General features: G+C 50.3%; 1 protein-coding gene across 6 annotated transcripts in view; it reads left to right on the plus strand.

Moving 5' to 3' along the window:
* Positions 1-27,434, plus strand: part of MUS81 (MUS81 structure-specific endonuclease subunit) — a 1,262,762-nt gene that overhangs the window by 496,454 nt on the left and 738,874 nt on the right. For all 6 annotated transcript variants that reach the window (XM_069645007.1, XM_069645006.1, XM_069645008.1 and 3 more), the window contains one exon: positions 2,233-2,331. In XM_069645007.1, coding sequence (XP_069501108.1) covers positions 2,233-2,331 — 99 coding nt within the window. The remainder of the gene's footprint in view (positions 1-2,232; positions 2,332-27,434) is intronic.

Below are 27,434 nucleotides of genomic sequence, written 5' to 3' on the forward strand. Positions count from 1 at the left end.
GAGGGCAGCCTCTTTGCCTTTCCTTCTGCCTTGTAGCTACCAGCCACTGTTATTTTGAACAAGTACCCAGCTCCTTTTCCCCACCTTCAATGCCACTTCTCGGAGGTAACACAGCTTCAACAACTCTTAAATAACAGTGTTGAGTTCTTAAATGAGCTGGATATGCTGTAATAGGGTTGAGTCTATTGGCTTATGATATGGCATTTATAACACGCCTATACACATGTTTGGGCAATACTTGTTCGCTGTTCAGCTTCCACCACTTCTATAACTTATGCTTGTTTGGGATGTTATAACCAGTCTGTTTTCTAATACAAACAAAATTATTTTTTTTAATTTTTAAAAATGTATTTATATTTGTAAAGCGCTCACACAGCCCATAGGCATCAAGGCGCGCTGTTACAGGAATGGTTTGCTTTCTAGTTGCATCATTTTTTTTTTTTGTCTTAGAGGTTTCTAAGCGCGGACCCGGGGATCGAACCCGTGTTGCTTCATGTCGTCTTGCTTCCAAGGCGAGCATGTTGCCGCTGAGCTATCCTCCCGCACATGCAACTTCGTTTTAACTTTCAACTTCCACTTCAAAAGCTGCGCTTTCCCAACTTTTGGTCAGTTTTCTAGCCTCCAAGGTACTCCGGAAAACAATGTATCCTGCGCAACTTCAGATGTTATAACTGCGATTGTAACGTTTCGGGAGAGTCAATTAAGATTCAGTAGGTTTACCGGCAGCGTTCTCTGTGTTCACAAGAGGCACGTGACCGGTAGGCACCGAGTTATATTCAACAAAGGGAAAAGATAAAGGTGTTGACGACACGTGGGTGTTTCAGCTTTGATCATTTCATTGCGTGTTACATTTCCCTGGTTAATATGACTTCTCACTTCTACGAACAAATTAATCTCCCTTGAATATGCACGAAAGTGACAATAAAGCTGGCTACTGTTACCGGCAAGGTATTTAGGTTGATTCGGAGTACAGAGCTTTTCTTCTCGACTCCCCAATCACTGCGACTGTGCCGCCTTCTGCTTCTCGGCTTGGTTTCTTCAACTACTACTACTGCTGCAGGCACTCTTGGGGACCCACATCCCTCTGCTGCATGGGTGTCTCTAATCCGGCCTCATCAAAGGAGAGACTTCTACTCTACAGTTTCCCTCGGCTTGCTTCTGCAGGGTCTTGGATGGATGCACGACTTCAGCACTTGTAAAGACTGCCTGTTTCTTCCAATGCTGCCACAGCCAAACAGGGTTTGTGAGCACAGGACCAACTCAGAGCTTGCAGGTGAAATCTGTCCTTCCTCTGCTCCGGCGTCCCTTCTGTGATCACACTTCCTTGTGAACTGCCAGCCTTGTAGTCTGCTTCTTCTGCAACTGCCGACCTTCCAGCTCTTACTCTGGCTTCTTTCTACTGCTCCTCCCTGCAGCAGCCTTTTATACCCCTCAGGTGGGTTAATAGGTGTCAGGTACAGGCCCTTTGAACTAATTGCCTGACACGGCCAAACCTGAGCTCCTGCATGTCCCTTTAGCTCTCTTCACAGTACCTGAGGGATTCTGGGGCATGCAGTCCATTGTAGAAAGTTTAAATTTCACTTAATCTTTTAAAGGATTAAGTAGAGATTTCCCTCCCTTGATGTTATTATAATAGGAGTTAAAATGTGCAACCTTTTTAGAGACAGATGGGGCAGAAAGTCACAGGTTTGCCGCTCCTGTTGGCAAACCTTTGGCATTGTGGAGGATATGGATTTTTAGGAGTATGCAAGATAGCTTCTTTAGGTTCAACGCTAGATTGAAGTACTTCTCTAGATTTTACCTTTTTACCCTTAATATGAGGCTGAGATGTATCAAAATGGCAATAAGCAAATTCCTTCTCTAAATTTGGGATAAACAAATTCTTCCCTCATGAAAAGTACAGTCTCTCATCCTGCAAGTCACCCCACTGCCTTGGCCTTGTCTCCACCAAGGTGATCATCCCGCAGTACACCACCCCCAGAATTGGAATCGGAAAGCGTCTGCCCTCTACTGGCCCCTGGAGAGGAGACTTAAGGCAGGGTTTTAGTGGGGGATCCGCAGGATTCTCCACACAGTCAAAACTGTCATATCTTGACACTTTAGCCAGCTAAGGGCAGGATATCCTGACCAGTAGTGAAGGGTTGAGAGAATGGGGTGAGAGAAACTGAGCAAGTCATATTTTTGCATCTCTGAGAATATGTTGACCATTGTGTTTTTTGTGTTCATTTTTAGAAAAAGAAAACTACACAAACAAAGAAGACGCGTGAATATGTTCCTCAGAAGCGCTCCGGAGGATATGCAGTGCTACTGACACTCTTTAAGGACAGCAAGGTACACCTGTTCTCCCTTTTTGCTTCTGTGCATTGCCCTATCTTTGTTCCCCATTCCTTTTCTATCTCTCTATCTAACTCTGTTTAGCCTTTATAGCCATCCGGTTCCCACATCCCATCCTCTTCCTGCTGTTAACGAGGGGACTTTGTCTTCAAAGAGGTTGGGACGAAAGCAATGTACCCATCAAATTGTTTTTTTCCGGAATACATCTGGCTGGGCTGTATGCATGGCCACAACTGTGCCCAGCTCCTCCCCTTCATGTGCCCAGGACATTGACCCAATCCTTTCCTCTGCCTTTAAAGGGACTAGGTCCTTCTTTGTTCATTGTACGTTTTTTCCTTTCCCTAGGTGCCAGCATCTTTTAAATGCTAAAATCACTGGAATTCCAGCAATGCCACACTTGCTGGCAGTCTCCTCGGTCTGACACAGGGATTATGCCTAGAGAGCCTTGTGCCATAACTGCTCAATCTGCATATTGTGCAACACACTTTCTTTTAGGGCGATGCAGGCCCATTGAGGTTCGTCAGAAAAGAAGGAAAATAAACATTTATTTCACAGGCACTCCACCCCAGTGACATTTTACATACCCGGGGTTCCTCTAACCAAGTGGTCTGCAACTTGTGACTCTCCAGATGTTTTGGTCTACGGCTCCTTGTATCTCTCACTGTTGACCATGTTGGCCAGGGTAGTCAAAATCATCTGGAGATCGAAGGGCTGCAGACCCCCTGCTCTTGCTTGTCACACAGATATTTTCCAAGGTTTAGTCCCAGTGGTCTGATACCTGGCCTCAATGTGAGGGTCTGCTTTCATCGTCTTCTAGTGGAACAGCTCCAGAGGGATTGCTTTTATGCTAAGTGCCACTGGCACAGTGCCAAGAGGTCTTTGCAACGTTTACTGATACTCGCCACAAAGAAATTTAGAAAGCGAACTTCGAAGGGATTGTGTCCTCTGACGTATTCCTTATCTTAGATATCTCTTTCCAGTTTTGCTGGCCTCGGAAATGTTTTCTCTCTAGAGGGCGCTGCGCGTCGACGTCCGCCGAGTCGATGTCCCTCGACAGCCGCCGTATCGACGTCGACATCATCCTGCCTATAAAGGCCGCGCGCAGCGTCTGTTGCTCAGTTCTGTTTTTCCGCGCATACTCAGTGCCTCGGAATATCGTTGCTCAGTTTCGTAGATATATTATTCCATTTTCCTCGAGATATTCGATCCATACTCGATGGCTTCCTCGTCTGAACCGACGACCCCTCGGTCCAGTTTTAAAAAATGCCGAGACTGTGGAAAAAAGATGTCGATAACGGACCCTCACAGGGTCTGTCTGTGGTGTTTGGGAGCTAAAGCTGGAAAAAGGTAAGACTTCTAAAGCTTCTTCTTCCTCGTCTCCTCGTCACCATTCGCGCTCCAGGTCTCGAAGCGGGTCCCATCATTCTTCGAGATCAAAGCACTCGAAAAGGAGACGCCGAAGATCCCCTTCTTCGTCCTTCTCTTCCTCTGTTTCACCTAAGAGAATCCCTTGCCCCACAAAGCATAGTTCCCGGGCTGAATGGGAGGAATTCCGAAAAAATATGATGAGCGTCTTCGAGAAAGCGGCCTCGACCCCCTCGAAGACTGCGGAGAGCGATGCTCTGGTCGAAAGACCTGAAGGTCCAAAACGCTGCGAGTCGCAGCACCCGGCGAAGGAAGCTTCTCAAGCGCGTCACGAACCCTCGAGTAAAGCAAAGACCTCGAATCCTTCTTCGAAGGTTCCGTCGACGCTGTCGACGAAGGTTCCGTCGACGCCGAGGTCGGTGTCTTCGACGCCGTTGTCGAAGGGACCTTCGACACACGGGTCTGTCGACTCGACGCCGGCGTCGACGCCAAGGAAAGTCACGGTTGCGGCGCACCCAGTGGCTATTCCCAGGTCTTCGATGTCGTCGAGATTGTCGATATCCTCGAGCAGAATTCCGATTCTATCGAAGACCTCGAGGCCTCCACCTTTGTTTTCGACGCCACTTTCGAAGCCTTCGACATCGGCGTCGATGACATCGACGTTTTTGAGGCCGATTATGACAAGTTTGGCACCCTCTACCTTGGAGATGGGTTTCACACCCTTTGTGAGCTCAGACCAATTGAGAGCAATGTCTCCAATTATGGAAGAGGGAGAACTGTCTGATGAAGAAGAGCCATTTGAGTTGCAGGGATCTGCAACCCCAGTTCAAGAGGAGTTCTCCTCAGAGGAACGCAGATCAAAGGAACTCCATGATTCCTTACATGAGGCAAGTGGTTTAGACACTTCCCCAGAGGTGGAGTTCGCTAGGCCAGACCCGGGGGAGCATGCTGAAACCCCTTATAGAGTCTTAATGGCCAGGATTACAGAATTTATGGGGTGGTCAACACCTTCACCGGGTTTCCAACAGGATGACCTCACGGATATTCTTGACAAAGGTCCACAGGAGGATCCTGTAGTACCTTTTCATAAAGCTCTTCAAAGAAAAATAATGACGAACTGGGAAACCCCAGATGTCGTCCCGGCAGTAAATAAAAAACTGTCTGCTAAATACAGGGTATCTTCTGCAGACCCGGAGTTTTTGTCCAAACACCCATCCCCAGAAAGTCTGGTGGTACAGGCAGCATCTTCTACTGACATCAAGACTGCTTACCCTACCGTCCCACAGGACAGGGACGATAAGAAATACGATGCTATGGCTAAGAAAGTCTTTTCGGCATGTAGCATGGCGTTAAAATCTATTAATGCTATTTGCACCCTTGCTAGATTTAGCCATACACTTTGGGAGTGTGCTTCTACAGCGGCTGACTGCATCCCGGAGGGAGAAGAAAGGGAGGCGTTCCTAAATATCATAAGGGACGGTAAATACGCTATGTGCGAAGCCCTCCAGACGGGCATTGACTCGGCTGACAGTATCAGCAGAGCAATGGCGGCAAGTACAACAACCAGGAGATTTGCTTGGTTGAGAAAGTCTGGTTTTGCCCCAGATGTGAAAGCCAGGCTCTTGAATATGCCATTTGATGGCTCTTCTTTGTTTCGGAAAAAGGCGGATGACAGTTTAGAAAAACTGCAAACATCAAAGGCAGCAGCAAAATCCCTAGACGCTGCAATCCGTCAGACACCTTTTCGTCCCACAGGAACCTCTGCGAGAGAGGCAAGTCTTTTCGCTTCTACTCCGCATTCGGAAGAGGTAGAGGACGACCGGCTCAAAGGGGACAAAGAAGAACTACCCGAGGTGGATGGGGTAGATATTCAAAAGCCCCAGCAACAGCAGGTGCCTCTTTACCATCGGCATCTGCATCAGCCACCCCAAAACCACTCTGAGGACTTCCCTCACAAGACATCTGTAGGAGGCAGGTTAACTCAACATCTGGCGGAATGGCAGGCTATCACGTCAGATGCTTGGGCATTGGAGACAGTTGCACAAGGTTACTGCCTGCCTCTCCTACGCATACCTCAGAGTCATCCACCGGGGATCAGCTCTCAAAAAGCTCCAGATCCGCTCCTCTTGCAGGAAATTTTAGACCTGCTAGAGAAAGGTGCCATAGAACCGGTACCTGTAGCGGAGAGGAACAAGGGCTGGTACTCCCCTTACTTTCTCATACCAAAGAAAGACGGAGGACTGAGACCCATCTTGGACTTGCAGGAATTGAACAAATTCCTCAGGAAAGACAAATTCAAGATGGTAACTCTCTCTCAGATCCTTCAGGCCCTTCAGTTCAAGGACTGGTTGATATCTCTGGACCTCCAGGACGCTTATTTCCATGTGCCAATCCATCTCAAAAGCAGGAAATACCTGAGGTTCGCAATTGGCAACTCTCATTATCAATTTCGAGTTCTGCCATTTGGGCTGACCTCCGCCCCGAGGGTCTTCACCAAGTTAATGTCGGTAGTGGCTACAAGTCTAAGGAGGGAAGGGATTCACGTCTACCCCTACCTGGACGATTGGTTGATCAGAGCTGTATCTTCGGAACAAGCTCAGATCCAGCTAGATTATGTTTGCCACACGCTTCACAGACTGGGCTTCTCCCTCAATTTAAAGAAGTCACAAATGATACCATCGCAGAGACTCCAGTTCATCGGAGCGATCCTGGACACTTCCCTGGGAAAAGCCTCGCCCCAGGGATGAGGGCTCAAGATATTCTACAGATGGTCACCAAGTTTCAAAATGCCCAACGTCTCCTAGCCTTCGACTTTTTGAGGTTGCTAGGCCTCATGGCATCCTGCATTTTCCTTGTGCCAGAGGCTCGCCTGAGAATGAGATCTCTCCAGTGGGCACTGAGAACTCAGTGGTCACAATTCTCAGGGAGAATGACAGATCTTCTTCAGGTTCCCGACAGGGTGGCTCGAGACCTTCAGTGGTGGGCCTGTCAGGAGAACATTCTGAAAGGAGAACAGTTTTGGCAACCTTGGCCGGAGATGTCATGATGCATGCCTCTAAGGAGCCAGGCCGGGCCCAGCAACCCCAGAGGCAGACATCATTTTCCCCTGGGAAGTCCCAGCGGGCCCAAGTCGGGGCCCTTTGGACTCAGTCCTGGCGCCTTAGGCACCAGGCTCATAGGGGCTCCCAGTCCTGGCGCCTTAGGCGCCAGGCTCATAAGAGAGGATATGTGTTTAAGTGCTTGGGTGCACACTTACCTGATGCAGACCATGCTGCTTCATCCAGGCCCTCTTGAGGCCTGAATGGGACTACTTTACCTGTGGGACTACTTCACCACCTGGGTGTGGTCGGGGAAGGATACATACCAGGAACTTCTTCCAAGGCTATTTAAACCACACCCGATCAGCCACACGTGCTTCGCGTTGTTCTGCACCTAGCAGCTGGACGCTCACCGTGTCTGCTCCTGCATCCTGACTTCAGCCACGCCTGCCAGCACCCTGGAACACCTGCAAGGGGAGAAAGGGGAGAAAGCAGAGATTAGGTGAAGAAAAGCCCTTACCTGCTAAATCTGCATTCCGGAGTCACTTCACCGACGATCCTGAAAAGGAAGACATCTTTTTTAAAGCATTTCGTTTCGATCGCTGCAGCGCTGCATTTCACTCACCTTGGCAAGGCGCTTCCATCTTCAGCAGCGATCTTCTGGATTCAGCTACTTTCGGGTGCCTAGAGGAAAAAAGACAAGAACAAAGGTGAGAGGGAGAAAAGGAATAAGGAAAGCTCAGTTTCCTTTTAAGACTTACCTGTTGGATATTTCCCTCTGCATTTCGGGTCCTGCCGCTTCCTGGCATCTCCGGACCCCGGCCCCTATGGGGAAAAAAGACAAAGTCATGGTTGAGCGTTTGTAAAGACATTACCTGAGCGCTCATCCGGAACTTACCTGCCATTCACTGAAGCGGCACGCTTCACTTCGGGTCGGCGCCATTTCTCCGGCATCCGAACCCCGGCCCCTAAGGGGAAAAGGACATGAGCATTAGCGCTTGCTGCAATAAGACAACAGACATAATTAAAGAGCTTGAACTTTTGAACAGAACTATTACAGCGCCTTACCTGAACAGCAAGCTTACCTGAACTCCATCAACCCTCAATCCAGTGATGTAACTGGGTTTCAACGCGCCCCTGCATCTGAAGCAGGACGGAGAGCTCACCATTCCAAATCCTAAGGAGGGTATTCTTGCGAGCCAGAGAAGCCAGAATAGAGGGGCCCTTCCAGTCCATCTTCAGAGCCACGCCTCCGTGGGAATCAGGTGAGCGTTACAGAACGCGAAGCCTTACCACAACTTCCCACCCGGGCGCTATGGAGACTTCCGAGACAGATCAGCTGGCCCAGCTTTTAGGGGAAGTACGGGCAGAAGTGCACTCAGCCCGCCAGGAGACTAACGCTCTTAGAAGAGAATTAATCCTATCCAAGGAAAGAACTGATGATCTGGCCAAAAGGTTGTTGCAGGGCCAGGCAGGGCACACTCCTTTACCCGATTCCAGGGGTACTTCTACATCAATGGGTTCGACTAACCCGGCACAAATCAATCTACCTGGACACATGCCTTTGGCCCCGCCTGAACGTTTTGCGGGGGATCCCAAGAAATATGCCGTTTTTATGAACCAATGCCGTTTACACTTTTTATGCAGGCCCGGGGCCTTCCCCAACGATCAGACCAAAGTAGCCTTTGTACTATCTTACCTCAGTGGCTGTGCTGCCGATTGGTCTATTCCATTGGTAAATCAGGATGATCCCATTCTCCGGGATTTCCAGGGCTTCCAGGCCAGCATGGAAAGATTGTTCGCTCGACACTCGCAGGGACAGGCCCTTGACAACGAACTGTTATCCTTACGGCAAGGTAATCAGGATCTTTTGTCCTATATCGCCACCTTTAATAGACTGATTGTGGAAACCGGATGGCCTGAAAATAAAAGGATCACCTTGTTTCATCGAGGCCTGCGCGGAGAGCTTAAAGATGTTATAGCTCAGATAGTAGATCCACCCCAGGCCTGCACAGACTACATAGACTTAGTGGTTCAACTTGATCACAGACTTCAAAATAGAAAAGCAGATCGGCTCAAGTACGAAACCAGAGTACCCATCAAGACCCACGTTAACTCCAAGAGTACTGACATTTCCGAACCGATGCAAATAGGCACTGTTAAAGGACCATTAACGCAGAAAGAACGAGAGAGAAGGCGACAAATGCAACTTTGTCTGTATTGTGGGACTTCCGGTCACTTTCTCCAAAGTTGTCCAGTAAAACCACCCAAGAAGGTGGTTGGAGCCACTGATAACGAGTTATTGACACCTGGTTCGGGAAACAACCTAGCCCGACAAGCGTAGGGGTCTGCTTGCCGAGCTTGAAAACAAACTCTTTGACCTCGCATTTTGTCATGCCAATGGTGCTAGTGAATCCAAAACAGCCTCAGCAGTTGCATGCCATAAAAGCATACATAGACAGTGGAGCTATTGGAAATTACATAGACCATGAATTGGCTTCCAGGATTAAGCTTCCTCTCCGTCCAAAAGTAACCCAAGATGTAATTACCACAGTTGATGGAACCGAAATAGCCTCAGGGCCTGTAACGCATTCCACTGTTGAAATCACACTGGTGGGTCAAGATGGACACCGGGAAGCAATCGTGTTTGATGTGATCAAGGCCCCACCATTTCAAGTACTTCTTGGAATCCCTTGGTTAGAAACACATAATCCAAGAATAGACTGGCGAGCAAAGAAGATAACTTTTCCTGATTGTGAACCAACCTGTTATCCAAGGAATCCAGTTATGGGTCTAGCCTCTGCAACTGCCACCCCTGTACAGCTACCATCCGAATACCAAGAATTCCAAGACGTTTTTCAGAAAGAGCAGGCTAACACTTTGCCTCCCCATCGATCTTACGATTGCCAAATCGACTTGGTACCCGATGCGCCACTACCTTGTAGCAGGATTTATCCTCTTACTGAACCTGAGAACCTGCATTTGCGTCAGTACTTGGATCAATACCTGGCCAATGGCTTCATTCGCCCGTCAAAGTCTCCAGTCTCTTCCGCTTTGTTCTTCGTACCTAAGAAGGAAGGAGACCTCAGGACCTCTATTGACTACCGCGCCCTGAATCAGATAACGATTAAGAATCGGTACCCTTTGCCCCTGATACCTGAACTCATCGACCAAGTAAAAGATGCTCGTGTGTACACCAAGCTAGATCTCCGAGGAGCTTACCACCTGGTGCGTGTAAAAGAGGGCGACGAGTGGAAGACTGCATTCCGCACCAAATTTGGGCTCTTCGAGTATCAAGTAATGCCCTTCGGTTTGTGCAACGCACCTGCTGCCTTTCAGTACTTCATGAATGATGTTCTTCGGGAACTTATTGATGTTTGTGTCATCGTTTATATTGACGACATCCTGGTGTACTCTTCCTCAGAATCTGATCACAGAAAACATGTTAGGGCAGTTCTTGAGAAATTGCGCCTGCACAAGTTATTTGCCAAGCTTGAAAAATGCGTTTTTCATACCACAGAAGTGGAGTTTCTCGGATTCATCCTGACGCCTCAAGGAATCCGAATGGACTCGCGGAAGGTGGACGCCATTCTCAAATGGCCATCTCCTAGCTCAGTGAAGGGAGTGCAAAGCATGTTTGGCTTTGCCAATTTCTATCGAAGGTTCATCCCGGAATTTTCTCGAACAGTTCAACCCATCACAGCTCTCTTAAAGAAAAATAAACGCTTCGAATGGACTCATGAGGCCGAACAAGCCTTTCAGGACCTGAAAACCAAATTCACCTCTGCACCTGTATTGAAGCACCCGCACCCAGATCTCCCTTACATTGTGGAAACCGATGCATCCAGTTCGGCCATGGGAGCTGTCCTGTCGCAAAGAGACCCAGAAACTAACCAATTACACCCTGTAGCCTTTTGGTCGAGAAAATTCTCTCCACCTGAAATCAATTACGCAATTACCGACAAAGAACTACTGGCTATTAAATCGGCTTTCAAGGCTTGGCGTCACTATCTTCTTGGGGCTAGACATACCATCACCGTAATTACGGACCACAGAAATTTGCAGTATCTAAAGACGGCCAAAGCTCAATCTTCACGACAACTCCGATGGGCTTTATTCTTTGCGGAATTTGATTTTGTAATTACCTATCGCCCTGGCTGCAAGAATGGTAAAGCAGACGCCTTATCCCGGATTGGCATGGAGGAACCCAATTCGAGTATAGAACCTGTGCCAATCATACCTGAACAAAGAATTTTGGGCTTAACTTCATTGCAAACTATTGAGGACATCCAAACTCAAGTAAAACAACTTTTAGACTCTTCAGCCTTACAGGAATGGAGTCAAAAGGGTCCTCACTACACCGTTAAGGATGATTTACCCTATTTCCAGGAGCGGTTGTTTCTGCCAAGTAAAGAATTACAGGAACTTGTCATCACCCGTCATCACGAATCATTAATGGAAGGACACCCTAGTATCGCGAAAACAGAAGAAAAGATCAAACGCCTCTTCTGGTGGCCTTCTTGGAGAAAAGACATAAAGTCTTTTGTGTTGTCTTGCGGAATTTGCGCCCAAAATAAGAGTCAAAAGAAAAGGCCTGCCGGTTTACTTCAACCTTTGGACATTCCACCAGCACCTTGGCACACCTTGTCAATGGACTTTATAACTGACCTGCCTCCTTGTGGAGGTTACAACACTATTCTTGTCATAGTGGATCTGTTCTCCAAGATGGCCCATTTCATCCCTCTAAAAGGATTGCCGCCAGCTTCCAACTTGGCCAAGGAATTTTTGGAGAGTATAGTGCGCATACATGGTTTCCCCTCTATACTAGCCTCAGATCGTGGAAGTCAATTCATCTTCCATTTTTGGAAGAAATGTTGCCAACTGGCACAAATAGATGTGCGGTTATCCACCAGCCACCACCCCCAGACCGACGGACAAACCGAGAGAACCAATCAGACTCTCGAACAATATCTTCGGTGTATGTTACACCAATCCGAGTTAAATTGGAAAGACATCCTTTGGATTGCAGAATATGCATACAATAATTCAGTGCATTCTGGAACCGGACAGACTCCTTTTTATACTTTGTATGGTCACCATCCTCGGACTTCTGACCTTGATCCACCTCTGACCCTGGAAATGCCCGCGGTAAATCACCTACATTCCACTATCACCCGAGCCTTCAAAGATGCTACTACGCACTTACAACAAGCCAAGAAAAGGTATAAAGAAAACGCTGATGTGCACCGAAGTAAGACTCCTCCTTACCAAGTAGGAGATCAGGTATGGCTAGCAACTAAACATTTACCCCTCAGGGGCCCGCGAACTTTTAATCCCAGATTCATTGGACCTTACCCCATCAAGGCTATAGTCAACCCAGTGGCCTTTAAACTCGATTTACCATCTAACATGCGGATTCATCCCGTTTTTCACGCATCTCTTCTGAAACCAGTGCAACCTGGAACCAGACTGTCTAAGCCTCCGGATCCTGTCCAAATTGATGGAGAATTCGAAGTGAAAGACATTTTAGATTCCAAGATAGTTAAGTCAAAACTTTTCTATCTTGTTGACTGGAAAGGATATGGACCTCAGGAAAGATCTTGGGAACCCAGTGACTTTATTCATGCACCACGACTGGTACAAAGATTCCATCGGAGATTCCCGCACAAACCAAAACCCCCGGAGGAAAAGACCTTGGGAGGGGCCTTGAGGGGGGGGGGTACTGTCATGATGCCTGCCTCTAAGGAGCCAGGCCGGGCCCAGCAACCCCAGAGGCAGACATCATTTTCCCCTGGGAAGTCCCAGCGGACCCAGGTCGGGGCCCTTTGGACTCAGTCCTGGCGCCTTAGGCGCCAGGCTCATAGGGGCCCCCAGTCCTGGCGCCTTAGGCGCCAGGCTCATAAGAGAGGATATGTGTTTAAGTGCTTGGGTGCACACTTACCTGATGCAGACCATGCTGCTTCATCCAGGCCCTCTTGAGGCCTGAATGGGACTACTTTACCTGTGGGACTACTTCACCACCTGGGTGTGGTCGGGGAAGGATACATACCTGATTGGTGGAAGGATACATACCAGGAACTTCTTCCAAGGCTATTTAAACCACACCCGATCAGCCACACGTGCTTCGCGTTGTTCTGCACCTAGCAGCTGGACGCTCACCGTGTCTGCTCCTGCATCCTGACTTCAGCCACGCCTGCCAGCACCCTGGAACACCTGCAAGGGGAGAAAGGGGAGAAAGGAGAGATTAGGTGAAGAAAAGCCCTTACCTGCTAAATCTGCATTCCGGAGTCACTTCACCGACGATCCTGAAAAGGAAGACATCTTTTTTAAAGCATTTCGTTTCGATCGCTGCAGCGCTGCATTTCACTCACCTTGGCGAGGCGCTTCCATCTTCAGCAGCGATCTTCCGGATTCAGCTACGTTCCGGTGCCTAGAGGAAAAAAGACAAGAACAAAGGTGTGAGGGAGAAAAGGAATAAGGAAAGCTCAGTTTCCTTTTAAGACTTACCTGTTGGATATTTCCCTCTGCATTTCGGGTCCTGCCGCTTCCTGGCATCTCCGGACCCCGGCCCCTATGGGGAAAAAAGACAGTCATGGTTGAGCGTTTGTCAAGACATTACCTGAGCGCTCATCCGGAACTTACCTGCCATTCACTGAAGCAGCACGCTTCATTTCGGGTCGGCGCCATTTCTCCGGCATCCGAACCCCGGCCCCTAAGGGGAAAAGGACATGAGCATTAGCGCTTGCTGCAATAAGACAACAGACATAATTAAAGAGCTTGAACTTTTGAACAGAACTATTACAGCGCCTTACCTGAACAGTCAAGCTTACCTGAACTCCATCAACCCTCAATCCAGTGATGTAACTGGGTTTCAACGCGCCCCTGCATCTGAAGCAGGACGGAGAGCTCACCATTCCAAACCCTAAGGAGGGTATTCTTGCGAGCCAGAGAAGCCAGAATAGAGGGGCCCTTCCAGTCCATCTTCAGAGCCGCGCCTCTGTGGGAATCAGGTGAGCGTTACAGGAGATAACAGTAGTCACGGATGCCTCACTTACGGGTTGGGGAGCCCACGCCAACGACTTGACGATCAGCGGTCATTGGTCTCCATCGGAGTCCAGACTACATATCAACCTATTAGAGCTGAGGGCCATCAGACTTGCGCTGAAGGTTTTTCTGCCATCTGTACAAGGAAAGAATGTCCTGATAATGACGGACAACACAGTGACCATGCATTACCTCAACAAAAGAGGAGGCGTAGGATCACTACCACTGTGCAGAGAGGCGATGCAGCTCTGGTTTTGGGCAATCCAAGAAGGAATATCTCTATCGGCAGTTCACCTAGCCAGAGAGAAGAACTTACAGCGGAAGCTCTGAGCAGGCAGAGCACAGTCTCCCACGAGTGGGAACTAGCTCAGGAAGTCCTTTAAGAGATCTTCGCCCTTTGGGGAACCCTCAGGTGGATCTGTTCGCCACCAGTGTCAAAAGGAAGTGCGATCTGTTCTGTTCAAGGGAATTTCCCCTGAGAGGAGCTCTGGGAGACGCGTTCATAGTGGACTGGGAGTTTCCACTCCTGTACACGTTTCCACCAGTCCCTGTCATTCCTCAAATGGCCAGGAGGTTGAGAAGATTCCGGAAAACCATGATCCTAATTGCCCCGGATTGGGCCAGGAGAACGTGGTACCCGGACCTTCTAGACTTGCCATCTGCCCTGCAATTCGACTTCCACTCAGAGGGAATCTGCTCTCACAGAAGGGAGGTCAGGTTCTCCATCCAGACATCAAAACCCTCAACCTTCACGCTTGGCTTCTGAAAGGCTGAGGTACAAGGATTGGGACCTCCCTGATGACGTTATGGAGGTGTTGCTTTCGGCAAGGAGGCCAGCAACAAAATCTTTATACCGCTGCCGTTGGAACAGATTTTGCAGCTGGTGTAGAGAAGAGAATATCGACCCCTTTTCATGTAGTACACCAACGGTGTTATCCTTTCTACTCTACTTGGCAAATTCAGGCCTTCAAGTTGGCACTATCAAGGGCTACCTCGCAGCGCTGTCCATCTTTAAGCGCACTGTGGAAGAACCATCCTATATCAAGTTACCCTTGGTAATACAGTTTCTAAAGGGGTTAACTAACGTTTATCCCCCAATACCATTCCAGGTTCCCCTATGGGATTTAAATGTAGTCCTAACTTTCCTGATGGGCACACCTTTCAAACCACTCCACTCTTGTTCGTTAAGGTTTCTTACCCTTAAGACTGTTTTATTAGTAGCACTTACATCTGCTAGAAGGGTGAGCGAGTTACAAGCTCTTTCTTGTAAATCCCCTCATACAATCTTTCACAAAGACAAAGTTGTTCTGCAAGTGAAGCCTAATTTCCTCCCAAAGGTGGTTTCTGAATTTCATATCACACAGAAGATTACCCTTCCATCTTTCTATCCTCCTCCCCATCCGGGGAAAGAGGAAGAGAGGTTACACAGGCTGGACCCAAGAAGGGCTTTAAGTTTTTACTTTAGTAGACTGGCTAGGATAAGACAAGCAGACCAGCTGTTTGTAGGCTACGCAGGTCAAAAGCTGGGGCTACCGATAACTAAGCAGACCATTTCCAGATGGATTATTTTAGCCATTTTGGAATGTTATAAACTGGCAGGAAAAGAGCCCCCTCAAAATCTTAGGGCTCATTCGACCAGAGGTATCGCAGCTTCATCGGCCCTCAAAAGAGGAGTGCCGGTTCGAGACATATGTGCGGCTGCCACATGGTCGTCCGTCCATACCTTTACACGGTTTTACAACTTGGATTCCTCCTCCAGTCAGGAAACTAGGTTTGGAAGGGCAGTATTGCACTCTATTCATCAATAAGAGGAAGCATGAAGTCAGTACTCCCACCTCCAATAACAGAATACTGCTATGGGAGCCTATCTAAGATAAAGAATACGTCGGAGGACACAATCCCTTCGAAGAACAAGTTACTTCTTACCTTGTAACGTTCTTTCGATGGGATGTTCCTCCGACGTATTCCTTATTGCCCCTCCCATCCATCCCTGCAGTACTACTTCCCTTGTTGTTGCAGCTTACGCTCCTTCAGGGTGATTAGTCTAGTCCAGAAAGAATTATTGTGAGCTACAAAACGGAACTGAGCAACGGACGCTGCGCGCGTCCTTTATAGACAGGATGACGTCGACGTCGATACGGTGGCTGTCGAGGGACATCGACTCGGCGGACATCGACTCGGCGGACATCGACGCGCAGCGCCCTCTAGAGAGAAAAAATTTCCGAGGCCAGCAAAGCTGGAAAGAGATATCTAAGATAAGGAATACCTCGGAGGAACATCCCATCGAAAGAACGTTACAAGGTAAGAACTAACTTGTTCATCTAGCTTAATCCTGAGGATCATATGTTCCACATCCGATGGAATTTGAGGGACTTTTTAGGTGGTTTAACTCAAAGTTGGGGCCTAGGACTAGTAAAGCTACCCCCCACCCTTTTGTCAGTATATGGGACGGAATGCTATGCATGCCTTTCCCACTCTGCATGTATGCAACAATCAAGAGAACGGGCGAAGTTACTAATTTTTTTTTTATAGAGTACACCTGCCTTTGAACTTAGGAACGTCATGGAGGTGTGTTGCTCCTCATTCGTCTGAACACATGTTAAAGATCTTTCTCCTTGGGTTTCTACACCTCGCTCATCCCAAAAACAGATCTGACTCCCCAAGATGATTTATCACTGGTCCGCCTGCCTAGCTAAAATGACCTTGAAGTGGAAAAGTTGACCGTTGCCATGACAGTTTCATATAGAACATCCTCTTATCAGCTTAAGACTGGTCAAAAGCCCAGCTTGCATATCTGCAACCAGAGAAAAACTGTTCAACGAATTTTGAAAGCGTTGTGGGAGTCTAGGGCCAACAGCAGCAGTGGAGGGTTTGGCATCATTCTTGATGGTGCCAGCCCCCCAAATATTCTTCCCTAATTCATCCGGGTGCAGAATGCAAAAATGTTGAATTTCAAAATCCACATTTACCCGGATATCTATGTGTGGTGGTGTGGGGGGTGCGGGGGGTTAGGGTTATAAAAAAAATATAGGGGGAGTATTGGTGGGAGGGCTTCAGAGGATCTTCCCATGCATATATTTGTGGAGAAATGTAAGTAGGAAAATTATCACATTTTCATTTTCGGCATTAAAAGTTTGCACTGATCACATAGATGCCCTGCCCAGCATGCAACTACACTGATCTAGGCGAATCAAATCGGCAACTACCCTCCTTCACTCGTTCGCTAGGATTGAAGAATATATCTTTTGGGCACGCTGTGGCACGCAACATGGAGTAGCAGCTCTCCAAGTTGCTTCGCCCTGAAACCGCACGCAGAGGCTGTATTATAGCAGACACAGGGCGCTCAAAGTCAAGATATTGAAAGAGAAGGCATTGGAAGGTGCAAGGCATCTATAATCACAAGTTGGTGGGCACTGAACACTGGAAGAGAGCAGAAATAGGTGAAAATCCGGCAGGCAGTGAATTGCGCTTAACACCTCCTGAAAAAGGGGCCTGCCTGTTGAAGATACAGAAGTGGAAGAGGTGCGGCGCTGAACGGCCCGGCCTGGGGGTGCTGGCAGTATGGTCCCTCAGGGAAAGTTACCGGAACATCATATCTGCCGGGGGTGGTACAGAGGAGGCGAGGACCTCCTACAGTGTAAGGGTCACCTTGGTCGAGACCCAGAGGACAGCTGGGGACTGGTCCGCCCAGGACAACGGTGCAGGAGCAGAGGTGCCGTGGGGCGCCAGTGCCTCCTGGAGGAGACGGAACATCAAGGGACTCTCTGGAGTTCTATAAGACCTGACACGGGTGAGCTTGGAAAGGAGCGGGACTGGTGTACCGGGGAGTCCCCAACCCGCCTGGGGTGGGGACAAGGCAAAGGCGAAGGAGGCGCAGACCAACTTTGCAAGAGTTCTGGCGTGAGTAGAGGTGCTGGTGTGGACTTCCCTCACCCCTCCAGCACTGGTAATTTGTATATGTGTATCATGAGTGGCCCCCTGCCTGCGGGCTACACAGCGGCTCCAACCCGGCCTTAACGTGATCCTTTGCTTCATCAACAAGCCACTACAGTGGCAGTGACAGCGGGCTGAAATTGACATCAAAGAGCAGCTGGCGGTCCGCCGTTCATCGCTGTTAGGAGCTGCTGTAAAACTGACATCCAGCTTGAACTAAGCTGTTGTTGCCGGCAATCAACAAGTCTCTGCAAGCATTTCACTGCAGTGCTGTTCACAGATCTCGCTGCCCCTTTTTTTGGCTCTCAGTGGAGCACCTTACAGATCAACTTACGGATCGCAATCTCAACCAAGGTAAAACAAGCCCTCCACTGTAGTAAGGGTCAGCAAACCTGCCCAGGTTGTAAGAACTGCCAAGGAACAGGAAACCAGCAGAGGGGCTCAGAGTATCTGGGGTGTGTAAGAAACTCATGGTGGCAACAGTAAAGACAGACACAAGTGATCACAATTCAAGGGTGTTTTATTAAACTGTAAATGCAGGGTGGAAAACGCCTAAAACTAAGATGGGAGTACGCTTCGACCATCAAAAGAAAATAAGGCAGTCCTTGTGGCGTTGTGTCAAAATAAAAGGGCCTATACTAAGGAAAACCTGTTGCCAATTCCTTAAAACTAATTGCACAAAGAGTGTGGGATAAGAATTCAATAAAGAAAGAAGTGTTCACAAATAATAAGTCGGGATGTGATTTCCAGTGTCTCCCTTCCCCAAGTTTTCTAGCATGGGACAAGGTGGAACTTTGGAGCACAGCACACACTCGAGCTTTCTCAGCACAAGCCAACAGTTCTGTATCCGCTATCTGGTACTTCGACGGGTAAATCTCCTGTCAATAAATGTTTCTTGCCTTCGAGGGCCTGATGCATTGAACAAACACAACGTTCTATTCCACATATGCTTTGGGTGATGGCTTCACCCCTAGGTCCCCCTCTTCCGGGCGTAGACCCTTTACCAAATCGTATTCACCAAATTAACCAAATAGTTCCTTTCTCAGCAAACTTTGAGTGATCAATTTCCACCCCTGGATCTCCCTCGACCGGGTTCAGACCCCAAATGACAAGGGGGACACTTCCCCTTGTCTTGCAATCCATGAATACTTTGGGTGAAGGCTTCACCGCTGGGTCCCCATCTGCTGGGCGCAGACCCCTCGCAATTCGTTTTCAACAAATCGATTAAACAGTTCATCTGGCTTTGCCCTTGGTTGTCGACTTCCCCCTGCCGGGTTCGCCCTCGCCAACTTTACAAAACACAGTTCCTTACTGATTTCACCATGCTGGATTAATTTCCCTTCTTCACAGTCTGTCGGTCAAAGACTTTCGACGGTACAGAGGATTTTACCAGACCCCTGTATGACCACTTTTACCTCCCTTCACCTCTTCCCAAGGCCTTCTGGTTATGGTAGTCTCTACCTTCGGGTAATCGCCCAGACTTTTCTGCGTGAGCACCCACGTGGTGCTGGACACCCCAGTTGCAGGCTTTCCCCCTCTTTCTCAACTTCCCAAAGTTCAAATTAGCGGTTTGGCACTTTTCGTTCAACACAGCCTGGTTTCTTATCGACTCACTGGCTTTGATGAACCGCTTGCCTTTCTTCTCCTTGAGTCAAGGTTGATTCCACAGACACCAGCATCTCCACGGCTTGTTTATCAGCGGCGGAGCATCGACATCTGTTGCAACAGAGACTTTGTTTGCGGCCTTATGTTACCGCCTGCAGAGGTTTCATGGGCATTAATAGGAAAGGGCAAGGTTACTTCTCCCCTTGTCGCCCCCTCGGTGTTAGTCAGTTGTCTTTCGTGTTGTGCGAGTGTTTGTGTGAGAAGGGGGGGCAGTGTTTTGGAATATCCTGTGTGGTAAAATGGGGAAAAGGTGTTAAAAGAAAGGGGATACCGGGTCTCACCCGTCGGTGTCCTACTTCCACTCCCCATGGACCCCCTACCCCCTTCCAGGTGATCCTCCTGTCCTGGCCACCTGGATGACAGATCCCCGGGGACTAGATGGTGAGACGCCTTCAGGTTTCTCATAGGTGCCATACACTGAGTGAACCCACCAGACCAACGCTGAGTTGACCAAGGCCTGGGCCTGGTGGAAGGATACAGAGCCTCAAGAGGGGCCACTTGGGAGTAAGGACCCTGTGCACAATTTGAGGGTTCCAATGGGTTCAGGCTGAGCAGAGGTGGCGGGAAAGGGCTGTGGCCTCAAGGACAGTAACGAAACACCACCAGAAGCGGAAGGTTGGCGCTTCCACCCCGACAAGGAGCAAAGTGCTAGGTGGCACGAAGACAAACGGAGCAACAAGTGCAACCTGCGCAGAGATGCTGGTGAGCAGACTGAGTGCGCGAGATATCTGTGCCCGTCGGCGGAGAGGCCGGCAGGGGGGGCAGTACCAATCTCTTTGGACGAATAGAGCCGCAAGGCAGAGGCTCCACTTGGCTGCCCATCGGTATTGGACAATGACATCAGAACCCCTGAAACGGTGCAGAAAGAGAACAGATACATGACTAGAGACAAAGACAAGGGGAGGAAGCCAAGCACCCAAACCAAAATAGACGCATATGCTGCAGGGAGCTCGGCAGGACGCCCTGCGATGGAGGCCCAGGGTGGCGAGGCGGGGAGAAGAGATGACTCTAGCGCCACCCAAGATATCCTTAATGCCATCCAGGACACACAATCCCCACTGCGATGCAATGTTGGACAATAGGTGGAGGACGCCGAAGAGCGCTCTCGCCAAAACATCAGTCGGTGGCTAGTGAAGGCCAAAGGCCCCTCGATGGAGGGCTTCCGGGAGAAATGGATCCAGGAATGGATGGAACCCACGGGACTTTCAAGGTTCTTGTCCATATAGTACGCACAAAGGGTAGCAGGAAGAGAAAAACGCTCCCCCTGACCACCCCAGGTCTCCACCCAGGCAAGTGATTGCGAAAATGCTCAGTTACCGAATAGTGATGCCGTCCTCCAAATGGCGAGAAAGAAGGGGCCCCTGGAGTACAGCGGGGCAGTAGTGTCAATTTACCCAGGCTTTACCAAGGCAGTGCAAAAAGAACAGTATTTTGACGCAGTGAAGAAAACACTTAGAGAAAAGGTTGTAAAGTATGCAATGATGTTCCCAGTCACCATAAGAGTCTGTGGACCACATGGAGTGCGTTTTTTCAACAAGCCGGCTGAGGCGTGAGAATTGGTGTAGACAATTGCCGAGCAGCTGGAAGATCGCCCACAGAGGGTGACTGCTGGTAGGGCCCAATCCGGGTCCCGGAGAAGCAGGGAACCCACGGACAGTTACTGAACGCAAGGGCAGGAAGGTACCCAAAGTAGTTGAAGAGGCTTCCCGGCAACAATAAAGTATGGGCTTGGTATGTGGATGGCTTTGTGCGTTAAAGTGAAACTAGAGGAATTTTGATGGCGGCTTGGGTGTGGGAATAAGGGCGGAGCAACCATTCTGCGCCGTCCCCACACAAAGTCCCTTTTCCAGGGCCAGGGAGGGGGATAGGTGTTGATTGTTTAAAGGGTGTTGGATGCTTCTAGTTGGGGATAAGTATAGGGATATAGGGAGGGTGGGAGTTTTAATGGGGCTGGGGGAAAGGGGAGGGGGGCAGTTAGCTGAGAAAGGGGAATTGTTCTTAGGGAGTGTTGGGGGGGTTTCAGGGAAAAAGAAAGTTGCTCTTTACTGCACAGAGAGGGATGCCCACCACCAGCCTGCGCCAGCACACCGGGACGCCCACTGATAAAAAGAGGGTACATGTCAGCGGGGGCAGGGAGGGAATGTAGACAACTCAGATACATGACATGGAATGACAATAGCATGTTAGACAAGATTAAAAGGGGCCTCCTCATGCGCTATATCGGAGACCAAAAGGCAGAGATAATCTTACTGCAGCTAACGCACCTGATGGGGCCGATGTGTCATTGCCTAGGCTAGGGACAGTTCAATGTGGTGGAGAATGCGGGGTACTACAGAGGGTCCCGAGGAGTGGTGATACTGGTACACAAATCTGTCCCTCTTAGAATAGACAAGGTGATAAGGGACGGGGAAGAATGATTTCTAGGGATCACAGGTAAACTGGGGGAGGAATCCGTTATGATAATGAGCGAATATGTGCTACCGACACTTCAGGTGGAGGTGATGGTCGAAATACAGGCACTTGTAGCAAGATATGAGGCAGACATTACGAACATAGGTGGGGACTTTATCGATGTCCTCAAGAGACCTGGATAGATGGCTGCAAGGGTAGGGGCTAGAACCAGACTTGCAGGTTCTCGTCAGCGCCAGGGCTGCCAGGTGCGTGGTGGGACCTGCACCAAAGTCAGAAACCCTTTTCTTACCACTCTGTGCCCATACTTCCATTCGCTGCTTGACTACATATTCCTGCCCTGTACGACCATTGGTAGAGTGGTCGACGCGAGATATTTGCCAAGGGGACTGTCAGACCATGCCCGTTGTATATTGAAATGGAAGGGAAGGCCAAGGTGGGGATAGGGGAGTGGCAGTTGAATGCATACTACCTGGGAGACTGGACGATAAGCGAAACTCCACAAAGGGACTGCGTTAACTAGCGGTGCAGTCGATAGCGGCATTACAATTTCTTAAGCATATAAGGCAGTGATCAGGGGGACTGTGAAGTGTGCGATTGGGGGGTATGGGGCGGAGAGAAGGAATAAACTATGGGAGAAGGAAGAGGTGGTGGAGGCGGCTGAGAGGAGACGCAACCAGACACCTGCGGCTAAAACGAGACGGGCCCTTGTGAATGCAGAAGGGGAATTTAAAGAACAAGCGACAGACGAGACCCGGCAGCCGTATCTCATTAACGGTGCACGGATCTATGAAATAGCAGACAAGAGGGGGCGGATTCTTGCATGGCTCGAAAGGAAAGAGGGGCAAGATGGGTCTGAACTATTGTGGATGGGACGTGGGGGTTTACAGAGGGGGGAGGAAATAGCTTGAGTTGTTGCTGATTACTATCAATCCCTCTACGCTGAAGTTCCAGGGCCGACACCCAGGGAAATGGAGGAATACCTGGTGACTATAGATCTACCCCAGCTGGGGGAACTGGACTCGAGGCGCCGACACAGGCCTCGAGGCCGGAGTGTGTCCTTTTCATAGCCTGGGCGCAGACGACTTCTTCGGAGACGGGGCCTCAAAGGAGTCCGTTGACTACCTCGGCGCCACCGGCGTCTTCCTCGAAGACATCACAGTTTCACACAGTCTCGAGCGCGTCGAGGACCGGGACCTGGACCGGGCATGACGAGAACGATTCCCTTTGTCCGAGCGGGACCTCTCCCACGAATCGTGCCGACCACCCGAGCCCTAAGGAGTGCGAGCGGCGTCTCTCGACCGATCACGACCGACCCCACTCGGAGACGCGGACGGACCGGTGCCCTGCGATTCGAGAATCGCTAACATTTTCGTCCCGAAGGAAGCCCATTCCTCCGGCGTTGCCTGCTTGGAAGGGTAAGCAACCCGCCGACGGGCGGAGTCCTCGGAAGAGGACGGGGAAGGCACCGATGACGCCGATTCCGGGAGTGCCTCGAAGAGACAGAGGAGTGGCGGGACCGAGACCCACTGGACTTCCGACGACGACCAGTCGCCGCCTCTCGAATCGTCCGTCGAAAGCCCTGCAGACCTCGACTTCCGTGGCTTAGACACCTTACCTACCGATAACTTCTGTCGACACAGTCATCCGTGTCATGGGCCTCCCCGAGGTACCAGAGGCAGGCGTCGTGCGAGTCTGCAACCAACATCTTGGACCCACAGTCCCTGCACTTCTTAAAGCCCGGACGCGGTGTGGAAGACGAGGTAGACATCTTCACGAAGAAAGACTTCACAAGAGTCGAGGCGCGCCGAGATCTCCGAAGCGAACACGTTTGCGGAAAAAACGGAACTGAGGCTATGGGCGTCGTGCGTCCTACTTATAAAATCTGGTGACGTCGGCCGTCGGCAGAGGTCCTCGAGGGCGGCGTATCGACGCAGAAAGATTTTCCGAAGCAGCACAGCTGTGACGATTACTGTCATAGATATGGAATACGTCGAAGGACCCAATCCCTCGAAAGATCTTTCTGTATTCCTACCCCACCCAAGTATACCAGGCTGCCATCCGCGTATAGGGATATCTTGTCTTCCTACCCGCTCATGCCAGCTGAAGCTTTGAACCAAGTGGTCTGCTCTAAGGGTTTGAGCCAAAGGCTCCATCGCCATGACGAACAAGAGGGGTGACAGCAGGCATCCTTGGCGGGTGCCTCTCTGAAGGTGAAGTATGTGGGGCATGTAACCATTGATCCACACTCGGGCCATTGGGTGCATATGGAGCAGCCACACCCATATATTGGGGCCCAAACCCCATCTTTTCCATCACTGCCCATAGGAACCCATAGAGTCAAAGGCCTTTTCGGAGTCTAGCGCCATGACCATACAATATAGCCATCCTCAGGTCTACCGAGAGCTCCCTTTTCTCCTGACTCTCCATAAACATCTCTAGCATTGGGTCCCCTACCTTGTCCAACATGCTCTGACAAATCACGGGGAAGCCATTTGGCCCATGTGTTTCCAACTCCTTGCAAGTTGTGGACAGCCCCCTGGATCTCCTCTTTATTTATTTCCTGTTCTAGGTTCAGGTGCTCGACGCAGATTCACTCGATGCCCTCAACCTCTTTCGAGGCTGTGCCGACGTGGGTACCCCGAGGCTCGGTGGAACCCCCTAGAAAGGCTCTGGCCAAGGTCAAGCATGGCTTTGGTTCACATTCTATGCCTTCTTACCGCCATCTTGAGTTTATTTCAGAGGTGGATGAGGGCTCTGATGATGGCATGGTTCCTAATGCGGTGCCAGACGAGATTCTCTCGGGCCATAGCCAATTTGAGGACCTGAGGCAGTCCCTGCACGATGCTAGTGGGCTGGACACCTCTCCGGAGGTGGAGTTTTGTAGGCCTGAGCCTGCACTCATGCCGAATCCCCGTACCGGCACCTTATGTCGAGGGTCACAGAGTACTTGGGTTGGTCTGCTCCCCTGGGGGAGTTTCTTCAGCATGACCTTACGGATATCCTCGACCTTGGTCCACCAACTGACCTGCTACTGCCGTTTCATATGGCTCTACAGACGAGGGCGGCTTGGACTACTCGGGAGAGTCTCCCGGCAGTGGGCAAGTCTTTGCCGCGAAAATACCGCCCAGCCAGTAGCGACTCCTGCTACTTGTCCAAGCACCCCACTCCGGAGAGTTTGGTGGTGCAGGCGGCTACGGCCCCGGCAAAGTAGGCGTTGTATCCTACCATCCCACCTGATAAGGACGACAAGCGTTTTGACGGCTGGGCGAAGAAAGTGTTTTCTTCAGGGCGTATGGTGCTTCAGGCGGCCAACTCTGTATGTGCCTTGTCACGTTTCACACACACTCTGTGGAACTGTATTTCCTTGGCGGCTGAACATATTCCTGAAGGGGACGAACGGGATGGTTTCCTTGCCATGGTTCAGGATGGCAAGAATGCCATGTGTGAGGCCGTTCAGTCGGGTTTGGACATGGTAGATTGCGTCAGCCGGTCCATGGCGGTGAGCACCGTGATACACAGGCTTGCGTGGTTGCAGAAGTCAGGGTTTGCTCCTGATGTGCAGGCCTGGCTCCTCAACATGCCCTTTGACGGGGAACATCTTTTTGGCAGCAAGGCTGACGAGAGCCTTGAGAGTTTGCAGACCTCAAAAGCTGCAGCAAAGTCGTTGGGCGCTGCAGTTCGACAACCTCTGCCTTTTCTTCCTAAGGGACAGCAATGGAGGGGAGGTTCCTTTCGTTATTACTCATCCTTTGGTAAAGCGAGAGGAGCTGCCAGTCATAGGGGCCACCGTAGGAGTGCCAGAGGTGGAAAACAAGGTACTCGAGGTGCCAAGGCCGCTCGGGCAGTTGCCTCTTTGCCCTCAGGCAACGCCGCAGCCACTTCAGCTCAGTCATGAGGCCATGTCCCATGGTTCGCCGGTTGGAGGAAGGCTGGCGCAGCATCTTGCAGAGTGGCACGCCATTACTTCAGATGTGTGGGTTCTGGAGATCATAACCCACGGCTACTGTCTTCCTTTACGGCAGAGGCCTCAAGACAATCCACCGGGGAATCTCTCTTTGAAGAGTCCAGATCCGCTCCTTGCGCAGGAAATTCAATCCCTGCTGGAGAAAGGCGCCATAGAACTGGTGCCTGTAGCGGAAGGAACAAGGGATGGTATTCCCCTTATTTTTTGATTTCCAAGAAAGAGGAGGATTGAGACCCATCATGGACTTGCGCGGTTTGAACAAACTCCTCCGGAAGAACAAGTTCAAGATGGTTACTCTCTCTCAAGTCCTCCAGGCCCTTCAACTTCAGGACTGGTTGGTGTCTCTCGACCTCAAGGACGCTTAATTTCATGTGCCGATCCATCCAAAGTATAAGAAGTACCTGAGGTTCGGGGTTGGAGAATCGCACTTTTCTGTTTCGGGTCCTGCCGTTCGGATTGACCTCTGCCCCGAGGGTCTTCACCAAGCTCATGGTAGTAGTGGCAGCGCATCTCAGGAAAGGGGGGGGGGATTCATGTCTACCCCTACCTGGATGATTGGTTGATCAGGGCGTGCCCTCCCGAGCAAGTCCTGGATTATCTGTCCGTCACCTGCCACTGCCTCCACAAGCTGGGCTTCTCCCTCAACTTAAAGAAGTCCCACTTGACGCCAACTCAGAGGCTCCAGTACATCGGAGCAGTGCTCGACACGTCCCTGGGGCAGTGTTTTCCTCCGCAGGTGAGGGCTCATCACATTCAGCAGATGGTGCACAAGTTTCAACTTGCCCAGAGTCTCCCAGCGTTCGAGTTCTTGAGACTGCTCGGCCTCATGGCATCCTGCATTCTTCTGGTGCCAGAGGCCAGGTTGCGGATGAGATCTTTGCAATGGGCACTCAAGCTCCAGTGGCCTCAGTCCTCTGGCAGGATGTCGGACCCTGTTCAGGTGCCGTCCTCGGTCGCCCAGGACCTTCTGTGGTGGGCCGACGAAGGCAATCTGATGAGGGGGGCTCCATTTTGGCTGCCTTGGCCAGAGGTGACGATCGTGACGGACGCATCCCTCACGGGATGGGGAGCTCATGCCAACGAGTTGACAGTTGGCGGTTGTTCGTCTCCGTCAGAGTCCAGACTCCATATCAATCTGTTGGAGCTGAGGGCTGTCAGGCTAGCCCTGAAGGCTTTTCTGCCGACTGTGCGAGGAAAGAATGTCCTGATCCTGACAGACAACACGGTGGCTATGCACTACCTCAACAAAAAGGGGGGGGGGGCAGGGTCACTTCCTCTGTGCAGGGAGGCGATGCAGCTCTGGTTCTGGCCAATCCAGCAGGAAGTTTCGATCTCGGCAGTTCATCTGGCCGGAGACGAAAACGAGACGGCGTACGCTCTGAGCAGGCAGAGCGCGATCTCTCACGAAAGAATGTGGATCCTTTTGCATGTGACATTCCCATGGTTCTGTCTTTTTTGCTTTCTTTGGCCCACAGGGGCATTCAAGTGGGTACCATTACAGGTTACCTGGCGGCGCTGTCCATATTTAAGCGCTCGTCTGAAGAGTGTTCCTGTTTTAAAATGTATTTCTCAGTTTCTGAAAGGGCTCACTAATGTGTTCCCTCCGTCACCTTTCCAGGTGCCCGTTTGGGATTTGAACCTTGTTCTAAAGTTTCTGATGGGTGCTCCATTTGAGCCTT

The sequence above is a fragment of the Ambystoma mexicanum genome, chromosome 2p (assembly GCF_040938575.1).
Source record: "Ambystoma mexicanum isolate Mex_15411 chromosome 2p, UKY_AmexF1_1, whole genome shotgun sequence".
Classification (NCBI taxonomy): domain Eukaryota; kingdom Metazoa; phylum Chordata; class Amphibia; order Caudata; family Ambystomatidae; genus Ambystoma; species Ambystoma mexicanum.